The sequence below is a fragment of the Podarcis bocagei genome (genome assembly GCF_964188305.1).
Source record: "Podarcis bocagei genome assembly, chromosome: 6".
NCBI classification, from domain to species: domain Eukaryota; kingdom Metazoa; phylum Chordata; class Lepidosauria; order Squamata; family Lacertidae; genus Podarcis; species Podarcis bocagei.
In genome coordinates, this window is record NC_138130.1 from 31,212,488 (window position 1) to 31,228,845 (window position 16,358).

Here is a 16,358-nt window from a genome sequence, read left to right on the forward strand (position 1 = left end):
TTAAAGGGAGCGCAGCTCTTGGGGGCTTTTCCGGGAGGTGGGGGAAAGGACTGACGGGCTGCCTTCTGTCCCTTCGCCCACCTCCCGGAAAAGCCAGCAAGAGCCGCTGCCAGGCTCTGCTCAGCGCTCCCTGTAAGGGCTCCCTTTCGTCCCTCATCCCGCTTTGCTGGGAAGCCAGCAGAAGAGGCGCTGAGCAGCTATTGCTCTTGCTCTGATGGCTTCTCAGCGAAGCAGGAGGAGGGATGGAAGGGTTTAAAGCAAGAAAAGCGAGAGCCACTTACATGCTCTGCGAATAATTTTTTTCTCTCTCTTGCTTTCCCCCTCTAAAAACTAGGCGCGTCTTATGGTCAGGTGCGTCTTATGGAGCGAAAAATACGGTATTTAAAGGTTCTTTTTGTAGTCCTACTGATTTCTTGGGTATACTCAGATATACTCAAATAAGATATACTCAGAGCAGACCCACTGAAATCAATAGACCTAACTTAGGCATGGTCATTAATTGCAGTAGATAATACTTCAGTAGTGTGTATGGGCTGCTAGGGGAGGGGGTAGTACCTCTGGTGAAGGACATGTCATGCTCCTTCTAGGACAGTCTGTTCCCCTTTGGTCCCCACCTGCATTCAGCAATCACCAGCAGCTCCCAGAAGCTGTCAGCATGAGACAGCGGTCACACCCCAGGAACTGTTTCAACTGTTTGGCTAAACCAGGAGAGGGCAGCTGATGGGCCCCATTCCTTGGTGAGTTAGGGACTTCCCCTGCATGCAAATACAGGCTCCGGAGGATTGAGCGGACAAGATTGAGTGGGTCCAATGGTCAAGAAGGCTGCACCTGCTATAGAGGAAAGAGTAGGGCACATGGGGCTCTCAACTTGGGAAGGTAGCCCACCTGGGAGAAGGAAAACTCTAAACCTCTGCTGTCTCATGGGATATCTTCAAGAGAAGAAAAGGCGAAGGAGTAAACCCTACCCAAATCCAAGGTGGAGTCCCTAAGACAAGTCAGACGGCACCTTGTACACCTCATCCCAGCTACTCCTGCAGCCAAGCTAGTGCCAAACGTATTGCTCTGCTTTTCTTTGGTCCGCATCAGTGAGACTGTAAGGGGTCTGTGTTGTCTGGGCAGCTCAGGACCTCCATACACACTGCCCAGGCCTGAGCCCTGGGGAGGTCACTTTGATGCTGCTAACACAATGGTCTAGGTTTGTCAGACCTAGACCATTGTGTTAGCAGCACCAAAGTGACCTCCCCAGGACATCACCTTGTCAACAAAGGTCCGTATAGTTAAAGCTATGGTTTTCCCAGTAGTGATGTATGGAGTGAGAGCAGGAGCATAAAGAAGGCTGATTGCCGAAGAATTGATGCTTTTGAATTGTGGTGCTGGAGGAGACTCTTGAGAGTCCCATGGACTGCAAGAAGATCAAACCTATCCATTCTGAAGGAAATCAGCCCTGAGTGCTCACTGGAAGGACAGATCGTGAAGCTGAGGCTCCAATACTTTGGCCACCTCATGAGAAGAGAAGACTCCCTGGAAAAGACCCTGATGTTGGGAAAGATGGAGGGCACAAGGAGAAGGGGACGACAGAGGACGAGATGGTTGGACAGTGTTCTCGAAGCTACCAGCATGAGTTTGACTAAACTGCGGGAGGCAGTGGAAGACAGAAGTGCCTGGCGTGCTCTGGTCCATGGGGTCACGAAGAGTCGGACACGACTAAACAACAACAACACAATGGTTTGACTTCACCCCTGGAGGTGCACTCCACTGTCTCTCAAGACAGATGGACGCCAACAACAACTTTGATTAACACTTTAGTTGGCTATCACCTTGGTTAATCGGGGATAGAGAACCTATAACCTTCCAGATGCTGTTGGACTATAATTCCCATCATTCCTCACTATAGACCACGTTGTCTGGGATAGATGAGAACTGTATTCCAGCCGCATCTGCACAGCCACAAGTTCTCCATATCCAATATTAAAAGTAGCATGTTCTCTGGAGGGACCTTTGATAGATTTATTGATTGATGAAACAGCAATTTAAAAGGGGAAAGAGTTAGCAAAAAGAGATAAAAGCATATAAAGTAGAGGTTTGAACCATTCTGTTATTCAAAGAAACCATTCTCTTTTCAAAAAGAGAATTCATATTTACCCGATATTGTCACCAAGACGTTGAGACCTTCAAGTACATCCATTTGCTGGAATCTTCTTCGGTTTATTAATGGATACACCTTCCCTTGGCCACTCCTGTCCAACAGCATCAGACCACTCTCTGTACCCACTAACAAATTCACCCCTAGGGTAAAATAATATCAAGTCAGAACACAAAGTTCCTTGATTGGCCAGTTCAGTAGATACCTGCAGTTCTCTGGGCAAACGCCAAACCTTTTCACACAACAAGAATGACTATGACACCAGGGCATGGAATACACACCAACATTCCAGAAATGCTGTTAAAGCAGTTTTTCCTTCCATCTAGAGTTTGGATCAGGGTGGGTTTCATTTCCATGCCTGCCGTGCTCTCACTGAAATTGCATTCCAGGAATTTTCATGGAAATGTTCGCCCATACGAAGGTCTACTCTTGTGCAAACTGACTCATCAATTTACTTTTAGTAAACTTCATGCATACTTCTGAACCTTTTGCCTGATAAACATACTGCACCTAGCAAGCTAATCTGAAAACACTTTCGACAACCATTAGTCCCAAATTTCCAATAGGTTTTTTGTTATGACCTTATGCTTCATCTGCAACATGTTCATATAAAAGGAAGGAACTAGCGACCAACACTGGATTGCATACCCCATAAGGCAGCACATAAGATCTCAGAATTGAATCTCTTCTTGTATTTGCGGATTTCTGGCGTGTCGCTTTGTGGCCGTGTATTTGTAGGGTTCACATTAACAACTGATCCTTTCCTGGTTGGATCTTGCCTTATTGCCTCTGACCTCATTGCTTCACTAGAGAATCCTACTGCAAAAAAATTGGAAGAAAGAAAGAGAAAAAACAGTTATCTTTTAGTATACATTTGGGCTCACACATGATATGCACATCAAGTTGAAGAAAAATACTGTTAGGTATAGCATGTGAAACATACACAGCCGTACCTCGGAAGTTGAACACCTTGCAAATCGAACGTTTTGGCTCCCAAACGCTGCAAACCCGGAAGCGAGTTTTCCAGTCTGCAAACGTTCTTTGGAAGCTGAACGCATGACACTGCTTCCGTGGCTTCCGATTGGCTGCAGGAGCTTCCTGGAGCCAATCGGAAGCCACACCTTGGTTTCCGAACATTTTGAAGTCGAACGGACTTCCAGAACGGATTTCATTTGACTTCTGAGGTACGACTGTATTGGGAACTGTTCTACGCATTTCAACAGTTACTATAAGCCTTACTCATTGGTGTTTATATTACTTACCAACAGAAGTCACAGTTGTTCCACTAGATGGAGATATCTGTAGTAATCTAGGGTCTATAAAAGGTGTAAAGGAGGTAGATTTGTGTTTCTGCAGTGTGTTACTAGCGGACTGAGTCTGCAATGTAAATTTCAGAGTCATTAATGGTTATAATATAAACAAATAGGATCACACAAAAAACCCAAACAAATAATTCCAGCCACTACTGGACAGCACTGTTTTAGAAGCCTTCTCGTCCCCCTTCCTCAAGTGCTGCCTGCACGTGAGTAGCATAAACATTTTAAATAAACATTTTTCCTAAGCGCTACTGTGAAAGTTCAGTCCAACTCACAGTCCTAATTTAGACGTTTACGTAACAAGGCCTGTTCACTAAAACAAGCATACAAGAATGTCTCCTCTTGCTGAAACGTGTCAGGCTCCTATTCTGTAAATATTTCTTTATTCCACATCCAACATATTCTGCTTTTCATCTTTCTACTGTAATACTCCTTTTCTTTTGTTGTTGCTATTCTGTGTCTTCTACCCTCAGCTAGTGACCAACTGGGAACTATAGTCTCTTCTAATGCAACAAAATTTGAGCAATTAGGAACCAGGCATTCAATTCTACGTTTGATACGCCGTTTTAGCATCCGGTTAATTGCAGGACAATTCTTTCGCTCTCAAATCTCCCTTGTAAACTGAGCCTCTTGCCAGAAAGCTGCAGCAGTTTCTTCCACCATCATTTCTCACAGAAAAATACTGAACCTTTTTTGAACAAGGGGGCTTATTTGGGAGGGGAGGTGTGGACAGGGAGACGAAGCAATATTCAGGCACCGGTGCACCCTGAAGTTAAAACACAATAAACATGGAAAACACAAACGAAAGGAGAAAAGTGAAACAATGAAACTGTTAAAAAGTGGAAGTGGGATGACTTTAAAAATCCCTTGCCAGATTGTGAGAGTTAAGTGTCACAGGGACAACACTACACTTTAAGGCAGAATGACACGGGTTAAAAACAAAGTGCGTGATGTATAAAGACAAAAAAGGGGGGGAGGGCGAGTTGATGTTTAACTAGGCTTTTTTTCCATACATCTGAAGTGTTGGCTTAGTTATCTCTCTTACAAAACCTCTTTGAGACAGAGAGCCTTTACTGTGTCCCTCAAAGTGGACTTCATGCAACTAGGGTTTTAAAAGGAACTCTGCTTCCACCAAATTCTACAAGCGCTATTTCTCCACTCCAAAAACACTGCGGCTGTTTAAAAACATGGTATTTAGAACAAAGGAAGAGGTGGGCCTTGACAGTATTCAAACAACTGACTTCTACCCTACGGCAATATGCACTGGGTTTGATTCCAAACTTGCATAGAGTAGACAGAGCTCCATTCATTGTCCATGTCCACAGGCAGAAGTGGGGGAAGAGATATTCAATGACCCTCCCTCATTTTCCATGCAGTCCTGCTGTGTGTTCCAGAAAATCTGCTCTAGAGGGTTAAAGTCCCTCTGGAACAGAAGGGGAGGTAAAGAAAAGGAAACGGGCAAAAATTATCTCCTCCCTTGTGCCCTCAAGCAGGAGCCTCTTGTGAAAGATAACCAACCGCTTTAACATGGGATTTCTTGTGAAATTCCAAAACACTACAATCCAGGAACAATTAAGACGCCGCCGCCTTGAATTTAGTTTTGTTATTTTAAAAAAATGAGCTTTTTCATTCAAGCGGCACCTACTTGCTGTGGTTTGTAAGGTGGCTTCTGTTTTCCAGTGCTAGAATCTGATTTCCTTGCCCTTTTGCTTGAAGCAAACCATATTAATATTCTTAAGCATCTCATGAATTTTCATGCACACTGTCTCAATTTCACACTTTCTTAACGTTCTCTCTCTTTTTTCCCCCCAATGCAACTTTGAGATTGAAGGCAGACTCCCTGCTAATATCACAGGGTCTATCCAAATCAGTGCAGCAAATAACTGGCTTCCAACTGAAACCTTTTTAAAGAGTGTGATTCTGGGGTGCATCTGTACATTTGAAAGCCCTGGCAGAACAGCCTCGCTGCTTTAGGAGCGTTTTGTGGAGATTCGGTTCCGAGTCCTACCTTCCTTGTTCTGTTCATTTGTAAAAGCTTCTGAAAATAAATGGTGCCCCTCCCTTTAAAACCTGCACATCCCTAATCTGTTGGAAGTATTTGTGTTTAGGTACCTATCATGTGTACAAAAATTCATATGGAAGAGCTCAACGTATGCTTTTCCCTACCACCAGAGGGCACTTTCCAAGTGTGTCGATACGTCTTCGCATGGAAAGAGTACCGTATTTTTTGCTCTATAAGACTCACTTTTTCCCTCCTAAAAAGTAAGGGGAAATGGGGAAATGTGTGTGCGTCTTATGGAGTTAATGCAGGCTGCGCAGCTATCCCAGAAGCCAGAACAGCAAGAGGGATTGCTGCAGCGATCCCTCTTGCTGTTCTGGCTTCTGAGATTCAGAATATTTTTTCTCTTGTTTTCCTCCTCCAAAAACTAGGTGTGTCTTGTGGTCTGGTGCGTCTTACGGAGCGAAAAATACGGTATGTCATAGGAAAGCTGCCTCCAATTTTATAAAATGCCTTTCAAAGCGGATCTGTGCCGTCAAAAACCAAGATGGATCTTTTCACACGACATTCCAAAACAATAAAACAAAACAGAAACAAAGCTATCGAAGAGCCGGCTGCTTCATTCCCTCTCCCCATCAAGAAATTTCAAAAAAGCAGCCTCTTGTGGTAAGGCTGGAGAAAGCTTCCTTTCTAAGACAGTGCGCTCCTTTTTCCCAAAGCAAGGACCCCACTACATGCGTAGCTACTTAGTAGTATGCTAAACCAGGTAGTATTGTCATCTGAAGAAGCCAGATTACCCTAAGTGTGACCTCTCCAAGTAGGCACTCTCCCCAAAACAGCGTTTAAACAAATACCAACAGGGCAATCAGTTTAGCTTATCCAAAAGCCATGCAATTAATGACTTGTTGTATTAAAAGGGGGGGGAGCAAGAAGAGTCAACTGGCAGGTTTGGGGTAAAACTGCTCTAGAGTTAAGGGGGTTTTGGTACGTAAAGAGCTGAAATGTGTTATTTTTGAGGAGTGAGGGGTTAAGTGACAGGAAGAAGAAGAAGAACAGCAGCAGAGAAGGGACGCTGAGCTGGAGCTCCTGGGGAAAAGCTAGCTATGAAGCAATAACCCTATGAAAGCAGCCAGCTGTGGGGGCAAGACATACCTCATTAGTAGTTAGCTTGTCCTGGGGTGTCTGTGGGGACATGGTGGGTGTCGGCTGGCTGGAGGATGGGGAGGAAGAGGTGGAGGAAGTGGAGGAGGAATGGCTTTGCTGTAAGAGATCTGGCAAGAGGTGAATGCGACCGGCAAAGCCATTGCTCTCATGATGGCTGGCACGCTTTGTGTCAACTGTACTCTGCAGAAAAAACAGGCACACTTGTCTTGCTCAAGTGCTGCGTAAAGGTCTCTCTGTCCCTAGAAAGCTGGTCTACTTTCAATGCTTCAACCAATGCATAACATCAACCAAGCCTTGATGCCTCTATTAGAAAGGTTGGTGGCGGTGAATTCAGCCACACACTACAGGAATGTTTGGGTTCCCTGGCAAAGCCAGCTTTGTTCACCAGCAAAATTAAACTCTTGTTGGCCAAATTTGCAAGACCACATCAACCTGCACGTTCCCTAAGGTTAATTTCACTATCATCTTTTTTATTTATTTAGTTCTGGTTTTTTAAGACACGATCAGATGAAAGTGCTTGAAACATCTGCTGAATGTCCTAATTTAGTTATCTGAACAATATGCATGACATTTTAATACATCCTAGGAGGTCTATTATGATAGGGATGCTCGGCTGCAGAACTGGAAAACTCGGTAATGAGTGAGGTTCATATTGTACAAACTACCACACTAAACAGACCCGCAAGTTCAAGACAAGGGAAACAATGCCTTGACAATTCTGTGCATAACATTTTGAGACAGAAAGACCATGTGACCTGATAGTTCTGTTGCTAAAGATAAGAAGGTTGGCTTCATAAGCTGTCTGGGTAGGAAACCTCTTGGAAAATGTATGTAAGCTGTTCTGAACTCCTAAGAGGGACACATGGTGCATTTGTAACTGATTTAAAGCAAACTAGGTGATCTCTTCTTCTGCTGCATCTGGCTCTCCCACAATTAGTTGTTTGTTTTTTTAAAACACCTTTTAAAAGGTTGAGAATCACAACAGAGATTACTTTCAGTGGCCTGCGACTCTTTAACCTTTGTGTTGGTCCAAGACTAAGATAAACTCAGCAAAGTGCTGTGAAGTGTCACTACAATGCACGTAAGCACAAACATGGTGTGGAAACTATTACTCCCTTTGCAGGCCTGAAATGTCTGCTGGTTCAACAAGAGGCTATTAACTGTGTCTGTATGTCCTGCAACTGATTATGTAGGAAGAGAGTATGAAAGAATGAGTGAGTTAATGAGAGTGAGGGGAGGGAGAGGAAAAACTACACTTGAAAGAATGCATACCTGTCGGACGATTAAAGTGCCCTCCTTGGAAGGAGTCATTGCAGGTTCACTCTCCACGTCGTCGTGCACAATCATAGTTTTCACAGACTCTGTTTCCCCATTGCTGAGGTTTAGAGTGGATCTGATTGGTAAAGGAGACATTTCAATTACGTCCTCATGTGCCCTTTCTGTTTCTATTCTGATTCTTCAGTATCCACAGTAATAAAAAAAAGGTAAAGGTAAAGGACCCCAGGACAGTTAAGTCCAGTCAAAGGTGACTACGGGGTTGCAGTGCTCATCTCGCTTTCATGCCGAGGGAGCCAGCGTTTGTTCACAGGCAGCTTTCCGGGTCATGTGGTCAGCATTACTAGACTGCTTCTGGTGCAACGGGACACTGTGACGGAAGCCAGAGCGCACGGAAACACAGTTTACCTTCCCGCCGCAGCAGTACCTATTTATTTACTTGAACTGGTATGCTTTCAAACTGCTAGGTTGGCAGGAGCTGGGACCGAGCAACAGGAACTCACTCCGTCGCAGGGATTCGAACCGTCAACCTTCCGATCGGCAAGCCTGGCTCAGTGGTTTAGACCACAGCGCCACCTGCGTCCCACAACAATACTAAAATAATTTCACACAAGGATTATTTTAACAGAAGTACTAGGATACGTTTAATCGTGGAAACCTTGCCTATCTTGAAAACATTTATTTGCAAACCCCCATTCATTTGGATGCCTGCAGTGAACAATAATTTTTGGGGAGGCGGGAGGGGATAGTATGTTACTATGATACACACTCTTTTGTGTTTTTAAATTGTAAACAGCCCTGTGATCCTCGGATGGGGGGCTGTACAGAAATTTAAATCATCATCATCCAGACAGCCAGGTAGGGAAGCTTTTGTAAATTGGCTAGTAGCTTCTCAGGGAATGGCGAGTCAAATATCTGTATTAAAACTGAAACTAATTACTGTATTGGTGCCTTCAAAACATGCACTTTTCAGTTATCTATTCATCTTACTTTATCCACATCTTCAAGATATATTCATTTTCCTACTATCGGATATTGTGAACCCTTATATAGCATATTGCCAATGTTATGTTTATATTATGGAAGGAGACACACACCATCCTATATTCTATAGGATCATAGAATTAGAGAAGAACTAAAAGATAGCAATGGTTAAACACCTTTCACGGGTCACAATTTCCATACCTAAATACAGTATTGGAAGCCCTACCAGAATTCACAAAATGAAATTGCCTTGTAAGCAAAAGTTCCATTAATACATCACATCAGGAAGAGAGGGAAAGGAGAACTAACACTGCTCTAGCATCTTCTGGTCCCGAAGTAGATTCGTCAACTCCTTCCTGCTCCATGTCATCATCGTCTTCATCAGTTGTTCCCGACTCTTCACTGGATGATGAATAATCAGTCACTTTATGTGGAGGCCGCACATCCTCGACTGCCCGCAATTCCTTCGCCAAATCAGTTAAATTCTAGAAGGAGCAGAAGGAAAAGCAACAAGGTGGTTGACTGCAGAAAAGGATGCAAGCAGATGGATAAGGCTGCCCATTTCGGGTTCCCAAAGCTAGATCTATTTAGTCACAGCTGATGCTTTTGATTTAAAGGCCCATGCTATTACTTCAGAAAACATTTTTTTAAAATTCTATTACTTCTTTGGTGTGCATGGTGCAAAATGGCCAAGCAGCTTGATAATTTTATTTGAACTCAGTGTATTTCAAATAGAAAGTAACACACTTCACTTAAAAAAGCAGGTGTCAAGCTGATTACTAGGAAGTTTGCCTAGTGTCTTTCGCTAACACTAACAGATGGGATGGTGTGTCCCTTTCCTCTCTGCTCTGCTGCAGACCCTCGTACCCCCATATTCTGCTCTGGGAGGGTTCCCCAATCCTCTGGAACAGATCTGGGGAGCATATAAGGTCTGCAGTGGGAGATGAGATGAAGAGGAAGTCCTATTACATGAGTGGAAGAGCACTGTTGAGTATCACCCAAGGTGTCTCGGAGCAAAGCTGTGCAAATGTTATAATAATTACAAAGGCAAGAGGGTTCATTGCTCTCAGTAGCATTAAACGAACAGTTGACTGCTTACCACTTCTCCCTGAAGACCAGCCATACGAACAGGTTCAGCAAATTGACATCAGGGCAAGAGTGAATGGAGTGCAATTGGGGGAAAACAAACATTACAACACAAGTTTAGTATAGGAAGAAAATAAATCCAGCCTTCAAGGTTCTAAAGCTGCATCACTAGCTTGCTCAAAAACTGCCATTAAGGAACAAAGGAATAGAACACAAAACAACGAGCTACAACAATACTATGAGTAGGAATCAGGACCGTGTTGGGGAGATAACAGACTTGCTTTTTCAACCATTCTACACATACACACATTAGGAAAAATGGTAACATGAAGGGGATAACTTGAAATGCTCTGCTAGATGTTGGGAAGGAACAACAAAAAAAGAGTTGTTATGTGGCATTTACTCATGGTGTGATTGTTGCTCCGTTTCAGTGATGCATGCTGATAACCAATATTCGTTTAAAATGAAGAACACTGTACTTTGAAAAAGCAGGAGTTTTCAGTACAATTCTAGAAGTAGTCGTTAGCTGTGCCTTGCTATTTGTTTGAACAGAAGAACGCTCGCTCAGGATGATCATCTCCTTCTGACAGCCGACCAGTAACTAATGACCAGGCCAAGGCAGCAAAAAGCTTGTACTAGACTAACTACACACTTTCGCAGACCGTCCAAGCAAGAATCCTAGTAACTGGCTTTGCCACATGCAGATTTTCTCCAGTTTCTTTGATCCAATTTGTATAGTTAAGAGCTACAGCTATTTCCTTTGCAGACGGTAAGAGCACAGCATGTGTGGCTGGTGCTGCAGTGCAGGATGCATCTTAACAATTCAGAAAAAACGACTATGTCTTCATAATTTCAGGACTGAACTACATATTGGGAAGGTGGCGGTGGGCTCTTGGACCACAGAGCATTAGGCTTCCTTCCCTAAGCCAGGCCGAAGCTTCCTGGGCTTTGGGAAGGTAGCAACAGGGGAATGTTTAGGGAACTAGTCTAGTCCCCCCTAGTCCACCAAAACTACCATCTCTTGTACCAGTATATTCTAAAACTCTTTGCAGCCATGTTTCTATTATTTCCAGAAACTTCATTTTCCAAAAACAGTGTAAAATAAAAATTCAAATATGGCTGTTTTCTGTATTTCAGAAATGGTTATCAAATGGTTACTGGGCTTGCAGCTTCTTGCCATAGATAGCTAGGATTGTTGCAAATCTGATAGCTCTTACTATTACTAATATATAACTATGGTTGCCTATTAAGAAACTGAACTATGGAAAAGTGTCCTGCTCACTTTGAGTAGAGATTTAAGCAATGCAAGAGAAGCGTCATGTACAGAAAGCTTCTATGTGGATACCTCCTCAATACATTTGAAAACTATCCATTTAGAAGGGTTTGTGTACTTTTTCCAGGATATGCATTAATGCACTGTGCATGTGTCCAGTGTGGCTGGGGAATGGCAGCATGATGGGCATGGTACAAATAATAAAATGAAATAAAATAGTAAAAATAATTTCCAGGAAATGGATTAGCTCGGTGTGTTGTTGCTTGTTTGTTTGTTCACAGGATTTAACTTGAGTGAATATCTAATGCTGGATTTTATGAAAATAAGTTTTCCATGTAACTTTTCAACATTTCCAACTTTCCCCCCCCCCCTCTTAACTCTCCACTCCTACACCCTAAACATATCAGTAGGCCGTCTCTTATGTAAAACTTCACACGACAAGCTTTTATGCTAAGTATCAGACACAGATGAGGAGGTAACATAGTCTGAGAGCCTCACCACAGGTTTGCTAGGTCTGAAAGCTTCCTTCTTATCTTCTGGTTTTTTTGTTGCATTTTCACTACGTTGCGATGGTGAACCTTCAGATTTTGACGATGCTACATGAATAAAGACCAAAAAGAGGTAGGGAAAGAATAAGTTAATTGCATATTAAGAGGAATGTTAAAGCAATAGGAGTTTTAATATTTCAATGCATCTTATTTCTCCATCCCCCCTGATTAATCAGGGGTGGGGAATCTGCAACCTGTGGGCCAATCCTGGCCCACCAGTTGGGCCACTGTTCCCCAAAGTTGGGGCTCCAGCTCGTTAGACTACAACTCCCATCATCCCTGGCTAGCAGGACCAGTGGTCAGAGATGATGGGAGTTGTAGCCCAACAACAGTTATCAAGCCCCAAGTTTGAGAAATACTGGAGTAGGCCTTTGAAGCCATTTCCCCTGGTGCCCACCCACCTATCAAATGGCTGCTGGTACTTATGGGCAAGGAGGGTGGGGTCCATTTCTGCACTGGCTGCCCCTATCTGTTCCTAGCAGGGAACAGGTATCTTCGGCCAAAGCGTCAGGATTTAACTCCCTGCTCATCAGCTGAGAGGGGATTAAATCCTGCCATGGCTGGCTGTGCACTTTCTCCCTGCTTGGTACAAAAAGGAGGTTGGTATGTAGGGGAGAAAGAAAAGTGTTTTGTGTTAAGTTGTGGGTGAACATATCAGACGACACAGCGATTCTTCGAACAGTTCTAGTTTATTAACAGGCCAGAACAGAAGGGTTCAGCCAGCCTGCTTATATAGAGCTCCAGTACAACGTAACTGTAACAATTTTCTAAAACTATCCAATCACTGAATGTCACTTTCGATCCCTTATTTGCATAACTATCTACAGTATCCCCCTGCTGGCCCAGGGTGAGAACTTCAGTACATAACACCCCTCCCCACCGAGATAAGGCGTTAGTTACAATCGTAATGGTTTTCTTATATACAGCACTACACGTAATGGTTCAATTAGGCACAAAAGCATATTGGTTACATTTCACATGCAGGCATCAGCTGCAAGTCACTCTCGCAACTTGCAAAAAGCCAGTTTCTTTCTACCCCATCCCCATCAGCCGACAGCAAGTTAATGGGAGAGAAAGAAACCTACTTTTTGCAGGCATTGGCTTGCTCAGTCAACACTTCCAAATTCGGCTGATAGGGAGGGAGAAAGTAGCAGCTTGCCAACCCTACGATTGGCGCTTCTCCTCAAGCACTAAGCTTAGGGCTGACAACACTCCTTGTACCATGGTTCCCAAGTGCCCCACAGTCTGCTGGGTGCTGGGTACTTTGGAACCCTGCACCAGGGATTCCAACAGTTGGGCGGGGCAGCCAGTTGTCAATCATATGCAGGCATAATGGTGTCATGTGATTGACAGGTAGGTTGTCCTGCCCACCTGTTGGAAGTTGGCTTGCGGGGAGCCAAAAAGGTTCGCCACCCCTGGCCTGAGTGAACGAACAAATACGAAAGAAGAATGCAGATTAATCTGTAGACTCCTAAAGACAAAGAGAGAGGAAAACGTGTCTTACATCTCATTCGGAATCTCTCTCCCGATCCACTCTGGGACCCAGGATGTGACCCGGGCTGTGAACTGGAATTGCTGGAACCAGAGGAACTTCCACTCCCAGGTCTTGGCACCAGCTTCTCCACTCTTTCCCAGAGCAGGCGAGGCTCTATATTGCTATGTGGGAAAATAAAAATAAAAGGTGTTTGCTTTTTTAAAAAGAAAAAAACCCACATTGATCAAGGTTAATATTTTATTTTATTGCCTTAACAATGCTTCTTTTTTTCCAGAAGACATTCTTAGTCCTCTATCACTATCCCAGTACGTTTCCGAGCACAATTCAAAGTGTTGGTGCTGACCTTTAAAGCCCTAAACGGCCTCGGCCCAGTATACCTGAAGGAGCATCTCCACCCCCATCGTTCAGCCCAGACACTGAGGTCCAGCGCCGAGGGCCTTGTGGTGGTTCCCTCACTGAGAGAAGTGAGGTTACAGGGGACTTCTCAGTAGTGGCGCCTGCCTTGTGGAACGCCCTCCCATCAGATGTCAAGGAAATAAACAACTATCTGACTTTTAGAAGACATCTGAAGGCAGCCCTCTTTAGGGAAGATTTTAATGTTTAATGCTGTATTGTGTTTTTAATATTCGGTTGGGAGCTGCCTAGAGTGGCTGGGGAAACCCAGCCAGATTGGCGGGGTATCAATGATAAATTATATTATTATTGTTGTTATTTTAATCTCACATTCTCATGAGTAGTCAGAATGAATACGTGAAACGCCTGAAGTTTCTTCCAACTCTGCAATTCTATGATTCTAAGTTGAACAAGCACTTCATGATGCACACACAATTGCTTTCAGGTTATCTCTAGCTGGAGATACAATCAGACAAACACTACGAAAAGACCCAGTGTCTGGGACCAGTGTTATCATGCCACAGCAGACTGCCAATTTCCAATCCCAATAAAGCCTCGTAGCCCTCTCTGAATGAGCAATTACTGAGAGGAGCAAGGAGAAGAAGCAGTAACTTTCACATGGCTTGTGCTCTCCTACTGAGAGATGGTATGGACCGATCCCAAACATGAGAATAGACAACAGGTGAGAGGAAGAGGTGGGTGCAATTGGGGAGTTGGTTCCCACTCAGAGCATCTTGACTAAGACTCATTTGAGGCCTTTTGCCTGCACTACCTATGAACATGCTTTAAGATGCGGTTCCAAAAGAAAGCCAACTACAGTGGTGCCTCGCAAGACGAAAAGAATCCGTTCTGTGATTCTCTTCATCTAGCGGTTTTTTCGTCTTGTGAAGCAAGCCCATTGAAGGATTAGTGGATTAGCGCTATTAGCGGCTTTTAGCGGCTTATCTGCTGATCGGATCAGCTGATAAGCGGCTTAGCGGCTTAAAAAAAGGGGGGAAAGGAAAAAAAACCAGCAGGAACTCGCAAGACATTGTCGTCTTGCGAAGCAAGCCCATAGGAAATTCGTTTTGCGAAGCACCTCCAAAACGGAAAACTCTTTCGTCTAGCGAGTTTTCAGTCTTGTGAGGCATTCGTCTTGCGGGGCACCACTGTATAGTTGAATGGCATGAGATAACTTCCTATATGAGACTGTATAAACTTCCCCTTAGAAGCTTCTCAGATACAGCAGAAACTGCCTTACAACAGCATCTCTCAACACTAAGTGTTTTTGGGGAACAATGGATTCCAATTTGCTCCTCCCAATAGCTGAAGTGGGAAACCACAAACCTTGTGGAATTTCTTTGACCTGCTTGGTTATTTTGCTGTCCACTGCCCTGCAGCGGCGAATCTCGGCGAGATAACACAGGTGATCTGGATGTTGTTCTCACAGGTACCTTGCATGGAAGAATAAACAATTCAGATAACACGGCATAGCAAAAAAATAAAAGAACAACATGTTGCTGCAACAATGTATTGGGGTACATTATTAAAACACTAGCATTTTGATCAAGATAGTTCTAAAATAATTCACCAACTTAAGCTCATTTTGGACTGCATCTAAGATGCTGGAAAGAACGTAAGAGTTTAGTAGGTAACTAGCAAACAAACACAAATACCCACTCACAGACTACCATGACGGTTTAGAACACAGGACTTTGAAGCAAGGGATGCAAAAAGCAATCTGCTATAATAGCATGGGAAATTTAGGAAATTAAGCTCTAAGGAGCCAACAAATGCCTAGTAATGGATCAGTAGAAGGCAGAGAACTGGGGGAAAGCAAGATTATATTTGACAGAAGTAAACCAAGCAAGAAAACACTTTCTTTGTGGATAGAAATGTCTCAACAAAACTACCAGTTTAAAGCCTGATATTTCATTTAGAGGCAAAGAGGTAGCTTTCAGCTATTCATATGCTTTCTTCTCTACATCACTTGGCATAATATTTTACTTCTATATAACAGCCACCGCCCATACGGCATTTTTGTGTTAAATTAGGGCAAAAATTCCTGTAACATATTGGCTGAAGAAGGGGAGGGAGAATTCCTTGCCTAAAGTACTGTTTCTGATACCAGTGTCGTTCTTATGGGTGTGCAAATCACTAGTTAAAAATCTAGCGCATGCCTTTCATTACTTTTGCTTTGATTTTTGTTTCTTTTTGTTAAAAAAAATTCACAATTCTGTCTTTCTACTTCCTTACCCTTGGAGGCACCTCGTCACTGTCTGATCTAGCCCAGGCCTTTTGGGTGGGGTCGGGTACCTCAGACTTAGAGTCAGAACTCTGATTTAGCACTTCACTGCGTGAAGGTGGATTTGGGTCCTGAGAGCGAAGATGGTGATGTGCAAATTTGGGAGAAGGGTCACTGAAGGAATGGGACCGCGAGACAGGGGAAACATTGTTCTTGAGAGATGCCAGATGGGACCACTGTACCTTACGAAGAAAACAAAACATAGAACATTCAATGCGTTCTGTTCACACGGGCTCCCCCCGCCCCCCATCAAAACACAGAATAAAAAAGACAAAGAGGGTATTTGGGTGGCGGGATAAGCACAACTTGGGATATGATGTAAGGCAAGCATGTGGTTGAAAATCAATACGAGCTTAAAAGCAAGGGAGAACATAAAATCAGCATTTTGAAGGGTGTAT

General features: G+C 43.7%; 1 protein-coding gene across 4 annotated transcripts in view; it reads right to left on the minus strand.

The window, feature by feature from the left end:
* The window catches only part of MAP4K4 (mitogen-activated protein kinase kinase kinase kinase 4), a 128,601-nt gene that overhangs the window by 12,622 nt on the left and 99,621 nt on the right, over positions 1-16,358 (minus strand). Inside the window, exons 17-26 of one of the 4 annotated variants that reach the window (XM_081198699.1) lie at positions 15,912-16,142; positions 15,003-15,109; positions 13,293-13,444; positions 11,739-11,836; positions 9,191-9,366; positions 7,895-8,015; positions 6,611-6,802; positions 3,406-3,520; positions 2,792-2,962; positions 2,143-2,286 (exon numbers count right to left, since the gene is read on the minus strand). In XM_081198699.1, coding sequence (XP_081054825.1) covers positions 2,143-2,286; positions 2,792-2,962; positions 3,406-3,520; positions 6,611-6,802; positions 7,895-8,015; positions 9,191-9,366; positions 11,739-11,836; positions 13,293-13,444; positions 15,003-15,109; positions 15,912-16,142 — 1,507 coding nt within the window. The remainder of the gene's footprint in view (positions 1-2,142; positions 2,287-2,791; positions 2,963-3,405; positions 3,521-6,610; positions 6,803-7,894; positions 8,016-9,190; positions 9,367-11,738; positions 11,837-13,292; positions 13,445-15,002; positions 15,110-15,911; positions 16,143-16,358) is intronic. The other 3 variants (XM_081198701.1, XM_081198700.1, XM_081198702.1) reach the window with 3 other exon arrangements.